Consider the following 21,890-nt stretch of genomic DNA (forward strand, 5'->3'; position numbering starts at 1 on the left):
CTTGCGCCTCCACCATGTCATAGGCGGGACTAATCAGCTCACGATCCCCCGCCTGGCCCACCTCCCATATTCACAGGTGGCAAGAGGCTGGAGATTGGGAGCAGGAGGAGGAAAGTCAGGCCTAAGGCTCTTTCTCCTGTACTTCAGGGTCACCTCATATCTAAAATGTCTCGACTCCAGTGTTATCCTGCCCACCACGGGTCTTCGCCTTGCCTCTCCAGAGCCCATACGACAAAGATCAACAGGGATCACTTGACAACTATTATTTACTGAGCATATTTAATTCCCTCAACAACTGTGAGAGAGGGACCGTAATGAACTCCGTTTTACAGATAAAAGTTAGTCATTTCGTCACGATCTCCATGATAGGAACCCAGTCAGATCCAAGACACAAATCTATACCCTATTAATTCCAGAGTCTGACACCAATCACTGTGCCATTTGACCTTGTAACTAACTAGGAAAAAGTTCTGTGTCCAACTGATGGAATCTGCATATTGAAGAATAATCAATCTGAAACTGTGGCAGTCATAAGTGTAGCATTTAATAAATTGTCCAATGACAGCACACGTGTTACCCAGAGCCCACAAGAAGCAGAACTGTTACCATCCCACTAGGATGCCATCAAATGGGCCCATTTCCAGTCCTGCCCTGTCTTTCCCAAGGATAAATATTTTAACTTCTGAGGTCATTTTACTTGCTTTGGAATTTTATGTAGGTGAAATCATTCAGAACTCATTTTTTTAAATGCCAGGCTTCTTTCTTTATGTTTATAAAAGTCATATAATATCTTTGAATGTGGCTAGAATCCACTTTGTATCTCTGTGTGGTATCCCATTATAAATGCAATTCATTTTAATCCATTTTATTTATCCAGTCCACTGATGCACATTTGGATCTTTTCCAATTTGAGGATATACCAATAATGCTGCTCTGAACATTCTCATTCAAGTCTTTTTGGTGACCATGTGTCTACATTTCCATTTATAACTCATAGAGAAAAGTCCTGAGTCATGGGGTATGTGTAGGTCCATCTTTAGGAGACATGGCCCAAAGGTTGCCATCAAGAGCTTTTGAAAGTGGTCCTAACAGTTTTACAATTTTAAACAAACAACATGTGAGAGTTCCACTTGCTGCACACCCTCAACAACAGTTGATATTGCCAGTGGTTTTTATTTTATTCCTTCTGGCATAATTGTAGTGGCATCTCATTGTTGGTTCAGTTTGCATTTTCCTGGTGAGTCATGATGTTATGCACCTTTTTGTACACTTGTTGGCCATCTGATTATTTTTTTTTATGAAATGCCTAATGAAATCTTGTTTATATTCTTTGTGATGGGTTGTCTGTCCTTTTTCTTATTAATTTATGGGAGTTTGTTAGATATCTCTGTATTTGTCTTTTATATAATTTCTTACTGTTTTTAAAGATGTATTTTTTTTTAAAAAAAATTCGTTTTAGTTGTAGTTGGACACAGTACCTTTATTTTATTTTTTATGTGGTGCTGAGGATCGAACTCAGGACCTCGCACATGCTAGGTGAACAGTCTACCTCTAAGACACAACTCTAGCCCCTAAAGGCATCTTTTGGTGAACAGAAATTCTTATCTTAAATAAAATCCAATTTATTCATTTTTTTATTAGTTTACCTTGGTCCTCTATGTGAGATCTTTGCTTGCCCCAAGGTCATGAAAAGATTCTCCAATGTTATAAACTAGAGATGTTATTATTTTAAACTTCCATATTTAGATCTAAAGTCTCTGGGAACTGATCTTTTTATGGTGCAGGAGTGGAAATTCTTTTCTTTCCCCTATGGAGAACCAGTTGACCCTGGTCCTTCGCAGAGAGACTGTGCTCTCCCCTACTGTCCACCATGCCTCTTCTCTATTTCTCTGTGTCTGTCTTTCCACAATGACTCCCAAACTGCCTGATTACTATAGCTTTATACGAGGTCTTAATATCTGGTAGCTTAAGTCCTCCAACTTTGTTCTGCTCCGAGGTTGTCTTCACAATTCTTGACCCTTCTATTTTTATATAAATTTTAGAATCAGCTCATCCGTTTCCATAAGAAGATACCTGCTGAGATTTTTTTTCTTGCTATTGCATTGAATCAGCAGATAAATTTTGGGAGAACTGGTATCTTAACGGTCTGTGTTCGAAAAAACACAGTACATTTTTTAAAGAAAAAATGATAAACTGAGAAACAATATTTATAATTCACATCACAGTGAACTGGCCTCACCTAGAAATTATTATTTTTTTAAAATAAAGAACAGCTACATAATAGAGAAATGAGCAAAAGATATGAAAGGATATCATACAGAAAAAGAAATGATGTCATCAAACTGCATAGACATATGCTCAGTCTCAATCAAACTATGACAAAATTGGTCAAATTCAGAATTTTGACAATACACACTGAGGCTGTGGAGAAACAGGAACTATTATTTCTTGCTGGTGGAAATACAGTTCAGCCATAGCAACCAGAACCACAAATGTATTTTAATCTCTGATCCAGCAATTCTAGTTCAGGGAATTTATCCTATAGAGTTGCCTCTTCACTTGACATATGTACAAGGTTATTCATCATCTGATAAGAACGAAAGGTTTGAAACCATCTGAAGTCCTCCAGCAACTGAGTAAATGATGGTGCCTCCACACACTGAGATAGGAGGTAATTGGGAAATAAAATGAGGGCAGCATCGGGTCTCCAAATGGAAAAGTCTCTTACTGGTCATGATGCTGGGAGGGCTGACCTTGCTGTTTGCTCCCTCAGACTTCGAACTGGCTTCTTTGAGCACCTAGAGAAGTGGTTTGATCAATGTGCCCTCAATGCCCGGGTCATCGTGGCCTCCAAGATTGATGAGTTGGATTCAGAGCTGGAGCTGCAACTGCACCTGCACCAGCCAAGACTCCAGCACATTGAGAAGGACATCCACAATGTCAGGGCAGGTGTGAACTGTCCCCAGACCCCTCTAGAGTGTCTGCTCTCCTGTGGCCCCGGGTTTGTTAACTGTCCCACTTTGCCCCATGTAACACTTAGGATGTTTCCTCACATCAGGGAAGACATGCATGGGGCCGTGGACCTCCCAGGCTTGAAAAGAAAGGGGGTGCTCAGAATCCCCCATTCAAGTTGATTTTTTCTCATTTGGGGGGACAGAACCCAGAGCCTATGTGCCCTGGGCAAGCATTCTACCACCGAGCTGCTCCCCCAGCCCCTCAAGATTTTTTTTATCATCTATTTCTTTCCCCCTCCCTCCCTTCCTTCCTTCCTTCCTTCCTTCCTTCCTTCCTTCCTTCCTTCCTTCCTTCCTTCCTTCCAAAGGGTATCAGAGGCTAAAATGAAGAGTGTTGTTCTGTTATAGCTCTTGGATTTCAGATCAGTTACACACCTGCATGGTGAATGTTCTAGAGACAAGTCCATAGCTTAGGAATTAGAATTCTTAGGGTCAATTTCCTTTGCCTGTGTGACTCTGGCCAGGTTACTTGACCTGTCTTCTCCCTCATCTGCAGAAAAGAGTGTTGGAGGTGGTAATTAAGCCTCCTAAAATGGTATAGCGAGGAGTTGTAAGCATGTTACAGCCTCCAAAATGTGGTGGCCCTTCTTTCCCCCTTATCATTTAACATACTTAAAAAGAAATGCCAGTTCTTTCTTATGTGGTGGACTTTTTAAATGGGGAAACACAATTCTAGTAGGATCCTTTAGTGAACCCTGATGGTTTTTCACTTGAATCATATTCCAAGGTTCACTATAGCCCTTCAGAGCTAGCAGAGATCCCTGACCCAATACCTTCCAAACCCTGCTGCCCAGAGGAGTGAAAGTCCAGTCCAGTTCTTCCTATTCCACCTTGGAGGCCAGTTTGAATTTGGACTGACTGGACTTGAGTATCCACTGGTGTCAAGGAACAAACCCAGACTGCCTGGCTTTGTATTGTGTTCCCTACAGACTCGCTCACCTAGAACAGTCCTCCATCCCCCTGTTGCCAGGATGCTCCTCGGGATCCTCCATCTCCCAGCCTTGTTCCCCCGAAGCTGGGAGCTCCCGTTTCCTGGCCCAGCAGAGCTCCTCTCCAGTGAGAGCTCCAGTGACCTCTCTGAGATCAGTGCCCATTTCCAGCCTGAACCCTGGTGAGGGCAACTGTGGCAGGGCAAGGGACCTAGATTGCCCTGGGAGAGGCAGCCTGTGGACACTGCTCCATGAAAGGAAAGCGAAGAGGTGGCTCAGGTCCCAGAGGACCCCATCCTCATCCTCATGTCCTCATCCTCTTGCAGCTGAGCTCTTGCTTCACCAAGAGCGGTTGGACAGACACTGCGCTGGAGTGACAGAGACGCTCAAGAAGGAGAGGCTGATGTTCTGCCAGTTCCAAGAAGAGCTAAACACGCGGAGCAAAAACTTCCGCCGCAAGATCTACGACATGGAGTACATCTTTTTGAATGCCACCAAAAGCCAAAAGTAAGGAGCTGTGATTCTCCCTCCCAGCTGCCTGGCTCTAGAAGCCCAGCCAGGCTGCTGCTTGAAAGGGGGCAGGAGGCACTCAGGGTCCTGCTTCTGAGCTGATCTCCTCCTAAGATTCAGAGTTGAACCCTGGACAACATCGGGTGGTGGGGGCAGTGAGCAGCCAGGGACAGGAGAGGCGCATACACACAGTAGCACGCCAGGTGCCGACACATGCCCTGAAATGTCAATGGCGGGAAAGACCATTACCCTGTGAGAGAGTCAGGGGCAGGAGGCACCCTGGCTTAGGATGGAAAAAGGGGGGAAGGGCTGAGTTCTCCAGAAAAGCAGCACTGGCCAGAAGTAGGGCTATGGTCAGGGCAGAGCAAGGGGCTCCAGGAAGGCCACTCGGGGATGTGAGACGGTGGCCTCAGTCAGATCACAGGAAGGACCTTGGCAGGTGTCTGAGCTGTCAAAGGGCAGTGAGTTCTGGTGGTTTTTATAAAGAGGACACCGGCGGGTTGGTCTTTTGAGAGAGCGTGGAGTAGGGGAGCCGTAAAGGAGCTGTGATAGAGCAGGTCAGAGAGTCGCTGGACTGGAAGGGCTGGGATTCTTTGACTGGTTTGCTGACAGAGGTCAGAGGGAAGAAGGGAAAGCCCTGTGCTCCCCAGAGTGACACGCTATGTCCTGCATACATGGGGCATTTGGGAATCCTTCCTAGCGCCCCTTTGTGAATCAGAGAAGCTGGGCGTGGTTTGGTGGCTCCACAGCTGGGCGCTGGGTGGAGCTCGAGCAGCATCCCAGGGTGCCCACCCACGCCCAGGACATCACCACATCTCCCAGGCTGGTCACCGTCTCCACCTGCCCCTTCTCTGTCCCCGCAGGCTGGCCATTCTCAACAGCACACTGCACCAGGAGCTGCTTAGCTATGTGGATGTCATCCAGGTGTCCCTGCGCAGCTTCCGGCAGTACTTGGAGGAGAGTCTGGGCAAACTCCGTTTCACCAACATTGACTACATCAAGCACTGCAGGTGGGAGCCAGCATCAGGGCCCCTGCTGGCCATCAGAGCTGCCCTGTGGGGAGGTGATCTTGTGACTCCCTTAACTTTTTAGCGTGCCAAAATATGTGTAACTTAAAGTTTGCCATGTTGACCATTTTAAAATGAACCTTCATTGGCATTAAATGCATTGTTGTGCAACTGTCACCACCAGCCACCTCTAGAACTTTTTACCTTCACAAGACTGAAACTCTGTTAGTCACAGTTTAAACATGAACTCCTCATTCCCTTCCCTGAACATTGGGCCACCAGCATTTGACCTTCCATTTCTGTTGATTTGACTACTCCAGGTACCTCATGTAAAGGGGAATCATGCAGTATGTGTCCTTTCGCGTCCGGTATATCTCACTAGCACACATAGCACCTTCAAGTTTTGCCTATGTTGTATCACATATCAAAATTTTCTTTTCAAGGTTGAATAATATTCCATTATGTATTTATGCCACATATTGTTTATCCGGTTGTTTATCAGTTGGAATTTGAGTTGTTTCTACCTCTTGGCTCTTGTGAATTAAGAATTTGAGGAACATTGGTGTACAATCTATTTGAAGTTCTGCTTTCCACCTTTTATATTTTGCCAGAAGTGGAACTACTGGATCAGATGGTAATTCCTTAATTTTTTTTTTAATTTCACGATTTTTAAAGGAATCATCATACTATTTTCCACAGCAGCTGCCCCATTTTACATTCCCACTAGTAATATACAAAGGCTCCAATTTCTCTACATCCTCACTAACACTTATGGGTATTTTTTTTATAGTAGATATTTTAATGGATATAAGGTAATATCACATTGTGGTTTTGATTGTATTTTCCTAATTATTATTCTTTCCCCATATTTTCCCCCATGATCTTAATTTGCTCCAATATGAAAATAATCCTGGATTTAGTCTTTGACATTTGTAGCTTGGTTATATTCTTTTTATAAAAAATCCTATTATTATTATGAAATTAAACATTTTTTACCCATTATAATATAATCAAACACAGAAGTGAAAAATGGAAGCCTTCCAAATATAAAATTTCTATGTGTTATACATAAGCAATGGTTGCTAGTTTTGTACAGAAATGGAATCAGAATCCTGGTACACATGCTGACTTGTGGTTCCCTTCCATTACAAACAAATCATGCAGGTGTCTTCCATGTTGGCATTTGCAAGATTGCATTTATTTAAATATTATTAACATTTTTATGAATATAAATATAGAGCTTTTAAAGAGAATTTGGAAAGTTGCAAAAACTAGAATTATCATTTGACATGTTATGCATCTCTATCCTGAGTAGCTTTATCACTCTTTTATAAAGCTTCATTCTTGCTTATTTCTTTTTAGTGTCCTTCCTATTCACTGATGCCCTCTATAACTGTGTTCAATCTCCTGATAAATGTTTTCACTGAGTTTTTAATTTTAATTAGTATAATTTCTACTTCTAGTTTTATTTGAGTCTTTTTTCAAAACTGGCAGCTCTCTGCTCATATTTTCAAGTTTCTCTTTTAAGGTCTTTAAAATCTTGCACTTAATTATTTATAATTTTGTAGGATAAATTCTAATATCTGAGGTCTTTGTGGGGAGTGTTTTCTGTTCTCTAATGTCTTTCTGGTTCTCATTTATGGCATCTTGTTTTCTTATAAGAGTACTCAATCTGACCAACCAACAAAAGTGGCAAGCCTGCTCCAGTCACAGGTGTCTCCTCCTGTGCTTGTGCCACCTGCATTTATTTTTTCATGATCTTGCACCTTTGATCTGAAACCTAGATTAAAAGTGTGTATTGGGCTGGGGTCATGGCTCAGTGATAGAATGCTCACCTAGCACATGTGAGGCACTGGGTTCTATCCTCAGCACCACATTAAAAAAAAATGAAATAAAGATACTGTATGTCCACTTACAACTAAAAAATAAATATTAAAAAAAGTGTGTATCTACCCCAGTGTTTGGGATGGGGTAGAACTTTCAGGTCTGATTGTTGGCTTTTATTTCTCTCCAATTATTTTCAGATTGTTTTCAGAGGGAGGCAACTTTTCCCCTGAGGAAATGAACTCACTGTGTAATTGTCTGGAGAAGGAAGCTGCCCGGATAGAATATGTCGAAAGTTTAATCATGGTCAACATGGAGAAGATGGAGAACGAGTACCTGGACCAGGTGGGGGAGCCCTGCCTACCCTCCAGATGGGCTTCCAGGACAGCCCATCACAGGTGTCACCTGTGAAGGAAGGGCTATGTTTCTGCCTAAGCAATAATTTAGCCTGTCCTCTCCTCTTCCAGAGTTCAAAGTTCCAGATTAACCAAGTCCCTGCTTTCTTTGTAGGCCAATGATATCATCAACAGATTTGAGAGTAAGTTCCATAACCTGTCTGTGGACCTTATTTTCATAGAGAAAATCCAGCGATTGATGACAAATCTGCAAGTGAACATCAAGTGCCAGGTAGGACAGATGTATTGTCCATGCAGTGGGTATCAATCGCACACACCTGCATGCTGAGCACTGCCCAGGTACGGGGAGGCCATGTGGTGTCAGTCCTATGGACTTGCATTTCGATTGAGAAGGCAGAAATGAAATCTTAGCCCCTACCATTCACTGAGTCATTGTGCACCATACATTGTGCTAATCGGCTCATTTTAATTAGCAGTGATAGTCTTCACAAAAACTCTTAGGAGGCAAGTGCTGTTTTTAATCCCCATTTTAGAGATAAAGCAGCTGAGGCATAGAGCAATTCCATCTTAGGCAGCAAGATGGAGCTCTTAATGGTGGAGCCAAGATGTGAACTCAGGTCTGACTGGCACCAGAGATTGTAGCCTTATGCTCTAAAGGGGAAAGACGGGTGTGGGAATTTAGAGGGGAGGATTGAACCTAATCTGGGAAAGTAGGGCTTCCTGAGACTTGAGGAAGCCAGACAGGAGAGTGGAGAACAGAATGTACTGGAGACATGATGGAAAAGTCCCCTGGCGTGCTGGTGCCAAGTGCAACCACAGTGAGATTGAACCAGGTGCAGTGGCACATGCCTGTAATCCCAGCAGCTCCGGAGGCTGAGGTAGGAGAATTGCAAGTTGAAAGTCAGCCTCAGCAACTTAGCGAGGCCCTAAGCAACCCAGTGAGACCCTGTCTCTAAATAAAATATGAAAAAAAGGCTGGGAATGTAGCTTAGGGGTGAAGTGCCCCTGAGTTCAATTCCCAGTACCAAAAAAAAAAAAAAAATGGAATTGAAAGGGAATAGAGAGCTGAGGCTGGAAAGATCAGCAGGTCAGCAGAGTCCTGGTCAGGCAAAGGGCCAAGGAGGGTTAGATGGGTCTGGGTGCTCAGGAACACATTTGAGGAAGGTCACCTGCCTGCTAGCTTCCCAAAGTTGGCAGTGAGCAGGTGTGAGGCAGGGGTATGAGGCTGAGACTGAGAATATCACTATCCTTGGCTGGATGAGGTATCAGCAGGAACATGCTCAATTCCAGAATTGAGAGGCTGTGGAAAAGGTGGGATATGGGTGAATTGGACATGAGGGGCCTGGACCAGCCACCTTGGTCAGCACACCATTCAGGGAACAGTGTTTGAGGACCCATTGGCTAGGACCAGCAGAGCTGAGAAGAACAGGCCTATCTTCTGGGAATGACAGGTGCATTCCAGTAAAAGAAGCAATGGCTGAGGTCTCAGGCTGTGAAGCAGTCCAGCCTCCTGTCCCTGTCACCCCAGGAGTGGGAATCATACAAGTAACTGGTAAGATTGTGGCCCCAGTAAATGAGCTAACGTCTGCAAAGCTCATGTTCCCTGGTGAAGAGTGAGTCTTCAGTGAAGTCAGGCCTTGGTGGAGGTCCCCCTGCCAGAAGTGGTGGAGAGGGTGCAGCTTTAGAGAACAGGACCAAGGGCCAGGGCACCCCTGCCCTGTTTAAGGGACACATTCCTAATGGACTTCCTGCTGGTGTTGGCACAGATTCCTTTTCTGAGCTGGTAATAGGCTGTTCACCATATGTGGGGCTTATGTTTTTAGTAACAAGTATCATAAGTAACATGCATTTCTACCATGCACAATATTAGAAATATAGAACAAATAAATACACCCAGGAGATGATAATTCCATAAGTCTACCACAGAGTCACAACTCCTGTTTAAAATTTGATTTATTGTTAAGACTCTTTCCTATGTGATAAGGTAGGGGTGTATCCAAGTTGGCTATTATACAACTTCATAAGCTGTGTACCCTTTAAAGGTCCCTCATAAACACCTTTTGAAGGGTTTCCCTCTTGTGGCTGTGCCGCCACTTTCCCTTGTGTATTTCTTTGGGGACTTGCATGGTGTTCCCTTTTTGTCAGGATGCCAGGACTGAGAGAGAGGCACTCTCCCAGGACACTCAGCCTGTGCCCTTGGGTGCCTCCTGCGAGTTGGAGCGTGGTGTCAGAACCTGGACATCCCAACGCTCTTTATGCCTTCTGCTGGTTTGTGCAGACTGGTGCTGCACTCTGGGGTTCCAGTTTCATTTAAGCCTTATCTTTTTGTTAGAAAAAAATTTTTTTAACAGGGCTGGGGCTATAGCTGGGTGGTAAAGTGCTTGCTTAGTGTGGGTTTGATTCTCAGCACTTCATAAAAACAAATAAATAAAATAAAGGTTAAACTCTTTAAAATTTTTTTAAATAAAAAATTTGTCTTGATCTGGTTTCTGGTATAACTGTCCATGGTTTCATATTTTTATATTTTATATTTTTGGTGCTTAATCAATTTCTCAGATATACTTTGCTGAACATTTTTTTCCAATCACAATATGTATTCTAGAAACAAAATCTTGGAACCTCTGTTCTTCTAGGTGGCAAAGTCCAATTTGCAAGCAGATGGATTAAATTCTTCTCTGAAACAGCTTCAACAACAAATAGAAACTTGTCGAGACCCAAAGGGAGATAAGGCAGTGAGTGCTCGCTAGATTCTACTTGGGAATATTCGAGGTGTTATGGTAGAGTCATAAATTTAAAAAAAAAATAAGCTTAAATCTGGGCACAGGATTTCTCTATTACAAGCAGGGTGTGGTGTGCTGAGTCTTCCTATCATCCCTGTGATGGAACCAAGGCAGGAGAAGAAGAGAATTCAGCTGGTATCCCCACCCATGACCAGCCAGGCACATGCACAGAGTCCAGTGGGAGCCTGTGTCTGGCTCTGTGGGCCCTGCTCCCCCTGTGGATGCCACCAAGCATCCATCTTTAGATTGAAGACTCAGCCTCGCCCCAAGTGAATGACAGAAGCAGGGCTCTGCCCTCCCATCAATATTTTTCATTTGAGCTTTCAATTTTTCTTTTGGTCACAGCTGATCCTCTTTATTTAAGCCACAAAAGTCTGAAAAAAAGCCAAGTTTAGCCCCAGTGTGGTTCTGAGATTCCCTTGGTCCCTAATCAGCAGGTCAGGTCTTTGGACACCTCCACGCTTGTCCTCCTTCCACAAGTGCCCCATTGCACATGTGCCCTGGTCATGCAAGGAACCTCATCTTGGCAGTTCCCCCAGATGCCACCAGAACCAGAGGCCCCCATGTCAGGATCCTGAGTGGGAGACTTCCTCCTCACCTTTTCCTGCCACTTTTCCTCTATCTCAGTGACTGGGAGTTGTGGTTCTGTTGTTGTTCCTACTGAAAGAACATTGATTTTTCTCTCTGTACTGCTTATTCTTGCACAGTCATGCATGAGCCTTAAGAAAAGTTCAAAAGTTCGAGCATACTGTGCAGGATAAATGTTCCTCTATTTTCACTTTCTATCAAGACCTCAACCCTGTTATGAACAATCACGCGTGTTTCTGCACATCTGCTGAGCTAACTTGCACTGCACAACCCACACGATGAGCTAAGTGAGCAAAGTGCTTCCTGTAGTTTGCCCAGGGCTTGCCTGGGCTTCCTTATAAGCCCACCCACTGAGGAGAACGGGTTAACCTGCCACGACCTTTCCACGGGTTCTTTAGGGCAAGCTCTGCCTCTCTGCAGAAAATGGTTTAGTCTCTCACATTTCCTCTCCTATCAGGGTGTCAAGGGGGTTTATCCAGCCTCCTGGCCAGGTGGAAAGAACAAGCTTGGGTGTGTAGGTGTTTCTGTGTTGATGGAGAAGTATCGTCTATGTAGCAGTAATTAGGAGTAGTTAGGAGGCCTTGGGTATGTAGTGAGGTGAAGATGGCTGAGGGCGCATCCCTGTGCACCTGCAGGGTGCTGCTTCAAGGGGGATGCCTGTTAGATGTTGCCATGGAGATGGCCAGTCTGCCCTCCTGCCCACTTCTACAACTGGACTAAATGTTTCCTTCTAAACATAGAACTGCAGAGCTAAAGGACACCCCAGAGAACATTCCATGACGTCCCTATCTTAGGTGGAGACTGAGTCAAGCAAGTTTAAATCCCTTGCCCAGAGTTGAACCTATGGCAGGGACAGAGCTCTCCAGGTCCCATCAGTAAAGGATTTGCTACCCCAGTGCAGCCACCTGAGAGCCCAGCCCAGCCCTGTCCCTGCGGTGCCAGTGGAACCCACCTGCCCTCCGCAGGCTGCCTCCTTAGAGCCTTGGTCTCCCGTGTTCCCTCTAGACGGTGACCGCCGAAGACCTCCTGGGTTTTGTCAGAACTTGGAAAGAACAACTGAGCCAGAGGATTAAGTACCTCAACTGCAGCCTGGCCATGGTGTCAGTGTCTCAGGACATCTATGTGGTAGGTGTGGCAGGGGGTGGTGGGGTGGTGAGCTGTCGTCCCAGTTCCCAGGAGCCCTGCAGGCCTTAATGGCACCTCCCAGACCTCCCCTGGATTTATAGGATGGTGTGGAAAGGTGACATGCCGTGAAGTCTGATAAGAGTTCCAGTACCAAATGGGTCACTTCCTTGCACTGGTGTCTTAGGAGACCCCTCACCTCCTGGCATCACCACCTATCTCTATCAGGCCCCTCAAATTAGCCTGTGCATAGGCTCTTGGGCCAGTCCCATGCCAGCCTCAGCCACTTCCTTTCAACCCACACCATGAACAGCTACCAGCTTCTCCAGTCTCACCCCACCATCTCATCCAAACCCCTGTCTTTTGCCCATCAGGCCAGACGTGTCCTCCCATATCCCCATATCATCCATTTCCTGACCTGCAACCAGACCAAACATCAGAAGAGCTGGTCTGCTGTGTCACTCCCCTGCCCTCAGAGTCAAGTCCATACCCTTTAACAGGATACACAGAACAGCCTCTGTGTCCCCTCCAACCCTCTCCCGTCCCCCCGCCTAGATATCACTTGCCATAAAATCTTCTCACCCTCTGATCTGGGTGGGGGGGTCTTCTGCCCTGTAACACCTTCCACTTCCCCATGAGCCCACAGAGCATGTGGCAAGGTCTCCAGGACAGGGGCTCTCTGCCTGAGACGGTAAGCTCTGTGATTGCAGAGCTTTTGCTCACCTCCCATGAGGATGTGACCCAAGGAGCACCCAGCCATCAGCCAGGGGAGGTCACAGAGCTGAATGCTGCAAGACCAGAGTGCCTCAGGGACTCACGCTGCCCAGCTCTGCCACCCTTCCATCCGTGGGAAGCTTTACTTACCCTGTGCTAACCATCCATTTGCTCTGTTACTGTGCCTGGCACGACAGAGGCTCCAAGGGTCCAGCCTGGGTCCTTCCTTCAGGGGGCTGGTGGGAGAGGAGATTTGGAGTAAAACGAAGAACAGAAGAACTGAGTGCTTGCAGGACTGGGGCTGGGGCTCAGAGGTAGAGCACTTGCCTAGCACGTATGAGGCCCTGGGTTCAAGCCTCAGCACCACTTAAAAATAAATAAATAAAATTTAAGGTATTAAAAAAAAAAGAACTGAGTGCTCGCTGTGGGTACTGCTTCCACCCTTGTTCTGAACTGGGCCCTGGATCAGCCTTGCCTTCTTTCACTTCCTCGCCCATTTGTTCCGCCAGCCATGCAGGTCGCACTCCATCTCACAGAAGATGCTAGAGCTTTTCCTACAGAGCACTGGTCCCAATTTTGACTAAGCATTTATTTGTCTTAAGTGTGCCTAAACTGTAAGCTCCATAAAGGCAGGACCCTTGGTGACTTTTGCACTTCTGTGTCCCCAGGATACTGGCAGAGCCTTGTGGAGAGCAGGCATTCAGAAAGCATTTCTAAAGGCATGAGTGAGTGAGTGAGTGAGGGAGGGACCACCACCCTTTGATAGGTGTGAAAACAGGCTCCAGGGGCCGCCAAGTTGCCTCCAGCCACCTCTTGGACCAGGTGGCAACAGTGTGAATCAGCCTGCTACCGCCATGGCACCCGGACTGGTCTCCACACACTCAGCCATTTTACTGGCCCACAGGACAGTGTCACGACCGACGCAGAGGAGGAGAGTGACTTCCAGATTTCAGAGATCCCAGAGGAGGAGGCCAAGTTGGGCCCGGTCGCCCCTGAATCCTTTGCACAGCCGAGCCGCTTAGGGAAGGCCATGATTGAAGACCCCGCTGTGATGGTGATCAAGAAGATCCTGCAGTGAGTGCCTATGCCACAGCCTCTGGCTCTGAGCTCCCAGGGGTTGTCTTGGGCTACTGAAGTCGGGGGTTCCCATGGGAGCTCACCCCTGGGAGCCTCATTTCCTCATCTGAACTCCTGAGCTCATGATGGAACCTATGGAGGACTGACTGGGGTGTTGCCAGAGCTGTCCTCTTGTCACTTGGAAAAGCTCATGTCATTTCCTTTGGTTTCAGAGTTCCTGACATAAAGTCAATTCACCAGTGTGAGAAAGATCGGTCACAGACAGGTAAAGGCAGACAGACCCGTGGGTCTTGGGACAGCTGGCGGAGGGGAAGCTGGTTGCATCTGTGGCCCATCTTCATCTCCTGTCCTCTGCTCTTGTTCTGGGCACTTGTCACCCAAAGTCTTGAAGCACCCTCGGTTCCAGCAGGAAAACTTTATAAAGAAGTCCTTGCACAGTGCCAGTGCCACCTCAGCAGCAAGGTAGGGACACAGCTGCCCGGAATCTTCCCTTCTCAGGCCCTCGTCTGAGCCCCCAGATAAAGGCCAGAGCCCATCCTGTCATTGTCCCAGACTCTTAGAACTTCCACTGGAGCTCATGCTCTGGGACACCATGGGTCCCGGCATGGACAGAAACTGTCCTGACACTGCCTTTGGTCAGACTTGAGTTCGCCCTGTAGAGGGAGACATGGCTCCCACACACCTCAAACCTAGAGAAATGTGTGGAGTTGGGTGGTAGGTGTCCATGGGACAGGGGCAGATTCTGGCCCTGCCATCATGCAGGGTCATAGTTAACAAGAGGGAAAGTCAGAGCCATGGCTACATAGTTTTCCTACAAAGGTGCAGGAATCCTAGGCCTTGGTACCTTGGCCATGTGCCCTGTCAATGAGACCCTGTAGTGTTCATTAGACTGAGTCTCTGACCACCAGCTCCCACACACAGACTTTTGAAAGGTGGATAACAGAAGCCAAGTGACTCAGCCAAATTTTTGGATCTTTTTTAAGCCCTGACTTCATCCTTGGCTTTGAGAAAGTGAGAGTTTTACCTTGACCTCAGACCCAAATTTCTGAGTCTTTATAAACTTGCATGGTGTCTGCAGTGTGTGGACAGACACCAAACAAGTGAGCACAGCAGAGGCTACTGTTGAGGAGCTGGCGACAGCAGGAACTGGCCACCGGCAAGTGCAACATGGCAGACTCAAGGGCAGCCAGGGGAGCCGGAAGCCTTACAGTGTAAAACAGGGAAGGCTGCACATGTGCCTGGCGGGGGGCTGTTGGCATAGAGAAGTCAGAAGCTGTCAGCAGAAAGCAGGGCGTCCTGGGTGTTTGGTCGGGTACAGATTTGGTCTTGGCCACTTGCGGCCTATTGTTATAGCAGGTATCGTTTAGCTTCCTGGGCTGTCACTGGAGATAGCACCCTGACTTGCTGCAATTCTGACTTGCAGCTGACCACCTTCGGGCTGTTTATTGTAGGCAAAGGGCTGATTTCCTGGGCAGGTTGCTGCAGCTATGGGTGGGTGAGAGATCCTTTTTTTTTTTTATATATATATGTGATCCAGCCATCATCTATTTGTATATTCAGTCTCTGAGAGGTTTTAAAATAAAGCCCATATGGGTGCAGAGCTTAATTTAAATTTCAGATCAATAATACTTAATTTTCAGTATGAGTATGTCACAAATATTGCATGGGACCTTACATATACTAAAAATTACTCGTTGCTTATATGAAACTCAAGTGTAACTAGCCATATCGTATATTTATGTGCTAACCTGAAGGTCTCACTGTGAGGCTCAACCTGTTTTTCTTTGGATTCTCACCTCAGGGAAGGGAGGATGCAAATTTCTGGGTCCATGACCCTTTGCCCCTTGCCTCTCTTAGTGGTCTTGCCTGGGCCTTATTGGTAAAGGCCTTGCCCCCAAATCAGGTTGTGTTCAGAGCAATTGAAAAGTAGAGAATTATCTTGAAAAGCTCAGCCCCAGAAATGAGCCAGCCTGCCCACAGGCTGGTCCAGCACTTCCAGCACCCCAGGAAGGGCTCCGGAGGCACAGACCTGCCTTTTGTCTGTCCCCAGACTGCAGACAACTCATGCACCTTTGTCCTACAGCATCAGCCGTCATTCCAAGCCCAACAGAAATGACAGAAAGTTCCTGGTGCTGGGGGACAGGTCTCCTCCATCAACCAAGTAAGTATTGACACAGTTCCCTTTAATTCCATTTAATTTGTCAGAGGAAAAGAAAAATAAGAAAGAGAAGGGGGAGGCCGATAAAAAGGAAGAGGAAGGGGAGGGGCCAGTTGAAGGTCAAGGTCAGTTTGTCTCAACCCATTCCCTGAAGTTTACTGAGAGACATGTCACCAAAATTTTACATTTTCCAGCTCAGCATTTTATGGTGGCCAGGCAGCAGACACCTTTCAGGTTTGGGGTATTTTTTAGTAATTTTTTCAATGCTACCCACCTCTTCTCCTTTCCTTTACTGTCATTGATTAAAACAACGGCTTCATTTCAAACAAAAACGAGCATATTATTAAGTTTGGAAAGTTAAAAGTCTTTAGAGAAATTCAAGCTCCACCCTGGAGCCTCTATCCCCCATGATCAGTATGGCACGGCCCACCTGTGTCAGCTCTTTCGCCCAGGGGACTGAAGCTGGCGAACCATGCAAAGAAGGATGCTGCTACACCAAGTGACCCAGGAACTGCCTGCAAGTCAGCTGCTAGAGCTGCCCTGTGCCCATACACCAAGGACATTTCTGTACCATTACAACCTTGACTCTCTGTCTTTTATAGATCTCTGTCATTTGATCACATGTATAGATTCCTGCACCCACCACCATCATCAAGACACAGAATTATTTCATCTGCACAAAGATCTCTTTCTTGCTACTCTTCATGTGCCACCCCTGACCCACTTCCCCTCACCGTCCCAACCCCAAGAACCAGGAATCTGTTCTCCATCCCTATAATTTTGTCACTTTACAGGATATCATATAAATAAATTTATGCAGCATTCAACCTTTTCAGAATGGCTTTTTGGCCTCAGCATAATGCCCTTGAGATATGTCTTGGTCCATTTGATTTGCTCTAACCGAATACCTGAGACTGGATAATTTATCAAGAACAGAGGTTTGCTTCTTACAGTTCTGGAGGTTGGGAAGTTCAAGGTTGACCTGATCTGGTGAGGGCCTTCTCACTGCATCATTCCATGGCAGGAGGTGGAAGGGCAAGAGAGTATAGGGAGCAGGAGTGAGAGAGGAGAGGAAGGGGACTGAAATAATTCTTTTCTCAGGAACCCATTCCTATGATAAGTAGCCCACTCCCACAATGCCACCATTAATCTATTCCAGAGGGCAGAGCCCTTATGACCTACTATCTCTTGATGGTCCCACTTCTCAGTACCATTGCACTGAGGATTAGGTTTCTAGCATATGAACTTTGGGAAATACATTCAATCCTCATCAAGACCCTTCCAAGTTGTCACATGTACCATACATAGTACATGTATGACCCAATAGTATTCCATAATATAAATACACTGCAGATTTTAAAAAATCCTAGGTCAAATAGAAAAAAATGAGTATTCATTAAGTCTCTAAAAATGGAGAGATTTCCCTGTCCTAGTACAATAGTCAGTTGTTCATAAAATAGAATCAGACTAATCCTGTTTGTATCCCCACACTAGGACCCTGGTTAAGTGACTTCTCCACAAGCTTCAGTCTTTCCAACCGCAGAGTAGGTAGAAGAGAACCCTCCTCTTAGAGCTGTGGATAAGAGCTAGTGAGTTCCCATGGGTCCCAGGCAGGGCTCCCTTCAGAAACACAGGATTGGCACCCTGAGAAGCACTAATAAAAATCTCAACATATGGGAAATTTGCCAAAGGAAAAAGAAAAGCAAATAAATACATCACCCTCTTCCCCTACCCCCAAGTAAATTGCTAAGGAAACCTCCGGAACTCAGTATGAGCTAGGCATATTGGCACATGCCTGTAATCCCAGTGACTCAGGAGGCTGAGGCAAGAGGATTACAAGTTCCAGGCCAGCCTCAGCATCTTAGTGAGACTCTATCTCAAAAAAAAAAAAAAAAAAAAGTAAAAAGCGCTGGGAATGTAGAGCACCCCAGGATTCAATGTTAAGTACCAAAGAAAGAGAGAGAGGGAGAATTCAGTAGGGATGAGGGTAGATTTGAAGATACCTGGCCCCAAAGAAGAAACAACTAGGAACAAACGTGAAGAAACACAGCCTCACTGGGATGCTAAGCAATGAAAGGGAAGCAAGTCCCCACACATCCCCACACATCAACTAGAGTTGCTAATACACAAATGGATTTTTGTGGAAGCTTCCAGGGGGTAAAGTGGTTCTTCCCTTGCACTGACGGTAGGGAGTCAACAGCACAGTATCTTTCCAGAAATCAATTTGGCAAAATCTAATGGAAGCCATTAAGACATGCCTTTATACAAATCTTCAGGCCTTTCTCCCAAGGAAATCATTCCACCATGAGGAGAAACTCCTTGCCTGAAGATATCTCATGCAGCATTTTTTTTTAGTTGTCAATGGACTTGATTTTTTTTATTTATTTGTGGTGCTGAGAATCGAACCCAGGGCCTCGCACATACTAGGCAACTACTCTACCACTGAGCCACAACCCAGCCCACATGCAGCATTTTTTTATGCCAATTGAAAAAGGGGGCGGAGCTAAAATTTCAAAATTAGAGGACTGCAAACTGTGATGCATATATACTTGGTGGTGTTCCACAGCCACTTAAGATGATTTCACAGAATGGGGACACTTACTGTTCAATAAGTGAACAGAACAGAATTTGAAACACTCATAAACCCAATTAGGACTGATTTTAAATAAAATCAGCCGAAGGAAATTCACTAAAATGTTGGGATGGATTTTCCCCTTGTTTTTCGATATATTTCTAATTTTCTTTAAGTATAATGAGTGGATTTTAAAATGAAAGATCAAATTACCCATATACTTATATTGTAGAAATTGGCAGTGATATATTCATACGTGTCACTATGACAACTTTATACAGATGAGAAACATTAGTGACCTGCAGTTACGTGTAATTCTAGTGCATCCATCCTTTATCTCACTTACTTTCACAATCGTTGACCTAACTGGGCAGGAACATCCATTGGGTCTGTGAAAATTTGCTTATAAAGCCCTGGTGTACACATGTGGGCCTAGTGACTAGAGAGAGCAGGTCAACATTTGGTCCTACAGGAAGTCCTGGTCATTTGATTACTATCTGTAAGTCATCATTCTTTCTTCTTTCAAGCAACACTGAGGCCCTGACAGGTGCAGGCACTGCCCTTGCACTGGGATTCCATGGTCAACAGAGACAGACAACCACAGTCCATGTTCTCTATCAAAAGATAAACTCAGACTCATTAAAATATTAACAGGTTTATTTGAACAGACAGCGATGCACAAATCGGGCAGCATCAGACTGCCGAGTGGTTCAGGGCTCCACCAAGGTGGGTGGCAGGGGAAAGCTTTTACAGGAGGCAAGGCAAAGAAAATATTTGATCAGCTAAACTTGATCATTCCCCCACCAGAAATGAGTAGGCTATTTCTGACTGATTAAACTTAGATTTTATTTTTCTAGACTATGTATGACTATTCTTACTGAGTTGGGTTGTGGCTTGCTAATGTAGGAACCCCAGATACTGAGCTTTTTCTGCCTAATAGCCTCTCAGTTCGTACTTTAAATGCCTAGTAGAATTCCCAGTCTGCTGGGAGAGATGGAATTCAATCAGCCAGACAAACAAATCAATCCTGAATCCACCTTCAGAACTGAAGCACACTCTGAAAGTATTAGCACTCGGGTTAGGAACTGGCACTGACCTGGGATCTGAGAAAGAACAGGAACAAATACGACCAAGAAGAAACATGCAGGTGCTCTTGGAGAGGAATCAGGAGAAGTTCCCAGGGCAGTAGTGATGAATTAATTGCAAGGAGGCCCAGGGCCCAAACAGAGCATTCCAAATGCTGTGCTGATTTGGTTCGTCCATGTTGGTATCTTTAGACAAGGAACCTCAGGGGTCTGCCTCTGTGTGTTGCAGGCATTTTAAAGGGATCATCCTGACCCTTCTCTGGGAGAGCAACCACTATCTGCTGACCGTTGTGGAGGTGAGGGCCACTGCTCACTACCTGGTGCCCATCCAGGAAGCGTGTCCCCAGCTGCCTTTGCCTTTTGCAGTCTGCTGATCGAAAGGAACTCAGGGGAAAATGACGAGAGGATTTCACCCTCCTCTTGACCTCCCCAGCTTCTGTAACCTCCTGGGTCCGACCCCCACCCAGGCCCATTTTCTGGAAGACAAATTTCATTTATTTGGCATTTATTTACTTAGTCACCAAACATTTCTTAGACATCATCTGCATGTCAGGCACTGGGTATGCCAAGAGAAACATGCCCCGCCTCTGTCCCTTAGGTGCCTAGCACCTAGCAGGAGTCCAGCGGACATGGCCGGGCACAGGGAGCCAGGGAAGCACTGGGAGCTGGCCCCTGCTCCCACAAACCCACACAGTGTGCTTGTGTTTTATCTTGGCTGTCCCCCACGGGGCAGGGAGTGGTGAAGGGCAGGGCCTCTGGCTCATCCCTCTCTGTGGCCCACAGTCAGGACCCAGCTGGGTGCTTCTAGTAAGTTCCCAACTCAGTCACAACTTGAGACTCCATTGATTTGGGTCTTGAAGGACAAACAGGATTTTGCCATTTACTCAGGAAGTAATGAGGGACAGTTATGGCCTCGAGTCACACTTTGGGATACAGAGGAAGTGACGGGGGCAGCAGGAAAGCACAACTAGGAGATGTGGAGATGAGGGTGGGCTGACTGGTGGAAGAGCCAGGACCAGAGTCCCACAGGGAGGGTCCTCGTCCACGCATGGTCACCTTTCTCTGGCAGGAATATTACCGCAAAGAGAGGCACCCAGTCACCAGACCTGACTGCATGTATGAAACCTTCGACCAGTGTGCCGACAGCATCGGCAGGAAGATCCTGGAGTACCAGAGCCAGACGAATGAGTACCACAACTCCTGCCTCATGGGTGCGTGTGGGCGAAGGGTGGGCAGGCTGGACGTGGGTATGACACCAACATACTGGGGTTGGGGGCTGGTCCTTGGCCCTGGCCCCTCTCACTTGGAGGTCACCAGGCAGAAGAGGAGCCTCCTGTGGAAGCCAGCCTCTTAGAATTAGGTGGAAACAATGATCAGATTTAACTGGGGTAAAACAACGCTAAAAAAAAAAAAAAAAAAAAAAAAGAATCGTTTTTCTATAGAAGGATGGTAATTTTTTTTAACCACTAAAAAATACTTTGTTCCTTCCACATTTCATTTTTTTTCTCTTTCTGCACTTTTTATTGGTGCATTATAGTTGTACATATTGATGTGATTTGTTGTTACAATTAACAATATAATTTGACCGATATGGCCCCCCAACATTTCCTCCCTCCCTCCCTTCTCCCACCCCAGGGTACCTTTCCTGTACTGATTTCCCTTTGATTTCTATAAGATCCTTGTACTACTCCTCACCTTTCTTCCCCTTTTTTCCTCTCTAGCTTTCACACATGAGAGAAAACATACAATCCTGACCTTTCAAGTTTGGATCATTTTGCTTAACATAAGGTCTTTAGTTCCATTCATTTTCTTGCAAATGACATAATTTCCTTTTTCTTTAGGTCTGAATAAAATTTCATATGTATCTATACCACATTTTATTTATTCATTCGTCTGCTGAAAGACACCTATACTGGTTCCCTAGTTTGGCTATTTTGAGATGTGCTGCTATTAACATGGGTATGCGTGTATCACTGTAGTAAGATGACTTTGATTCTTTAGGATAAATATCAAGGAATGGTGTAGCAGGTCATAGGGTCATGCCTAGTCTTTTGAGGCACCTCCATACTGATTTCCATAGTGGTTGTACTAATTTACAATTCCATCAACAGTGTAAAAGTGTTCTTTTTTCTCCATATTCTGTCTAAGATGTAT

The 21,890-nt window shown here is 45.7% G+C and overlaps 1 protein-coding gene and 1 long non-coding RNA gene across 5 annotated transcripts in view; one reads left to right on the forward strand and one right to left on the reverse strand.

The window, feature by feature from the left end:
- Positions 1–21,890, forward strand: part of Ccdc180 (coiled-coil domain containing 180) — a 62,942-nt gene that overhangs the window by 27,304 nt on the left and 13,748 nt on the right. For 2 of the 4 annotated variants that reach the window (XR_005734021.2, XM_040286070.2), the window contains exons 20-32: positions 2,774–2,949; positions 4,270–4,450; positions 5,317–5,463; positions 7,485–7,629; positions 7,795–7,911; positions 10,274–10,372; positions 12,014–12,133; positions 13,749–13,918; positions 14,134–14,186; positions 14,305–14,383; positions 16,005–16,082; positions 19,966–20,032; positions 20,806–20,947. Coding sequence is in view for 3 of the 4 variants with exons in the window: in XM_040286070.2 (XP_040142004.2) it covers positions 2,774–2,949; positions 4,270–4,450; positions 5,317–5,463; positions 7,485–7,629; positions 7,795–7,911; positions 10,274–10,372; positions 12,014–12,133; positions 13,749–13,918; positions 14,134–14,186; positions 14,305–14,383; positions 16,005–16,082; positions 19,966–20,032; positions 20,806–20,947 (1,574 nt within the window). In the remaining variant the exon portion in view is untranslated. Of the gene's footprint in view, positions 1–2,773; positions 2,950–4,269; positions 4,451–5,316; positions 5,464–7,484; positions 7,630–7,794; positions 7,912–10,273; positions 10,373–12,013; positions 12,134–13,748; positions 13,919–14,133; positions 14,187–14,304; positions 14,384–16,004; positions 16,083–16,681; positions 16,894–19,965; positions 20,033–20,805; positions 20,948–21,890 lie in introns of those variants that run through there. The other 2 variants (XM_040286072.2, XM_078047846.1) reach the window with 2 other exon arrangements.
- LOC144377313 (uncharacterized) overlaps positions 1–21,890 on the reverse strand; it is a 57,400-nt gene that overhangs the window by 1,304 nt on the left and 34,206 nt on the right. The window contains exon 3 of the long non-coding RNA XR_013438185.1: positions 12,995–13,080. This is a non-coding gene — a long non-coding RNA (uncharacterized LOC144377313). The remainder of the gene's footprint in view (positions 1–12,994; positions 13,081–21,890) is intronic.

This window comes from Ictidomys tridecemlineatus, chromosome 4 (genome assembly GCF_052094955.1).
Source record: "Ictidomys tridecemlineatus isolate mIctTri1 chromosome 4, mIctTri1.hap1, whole genome shotgun sequence".
Classification (NCBI taxonomy): Eukaryota; Metazoa; Chordata; class Mammalia; order Rodentia; family Sciuridae; genus Ictidomys; species Ictidomys tridecemlineatus.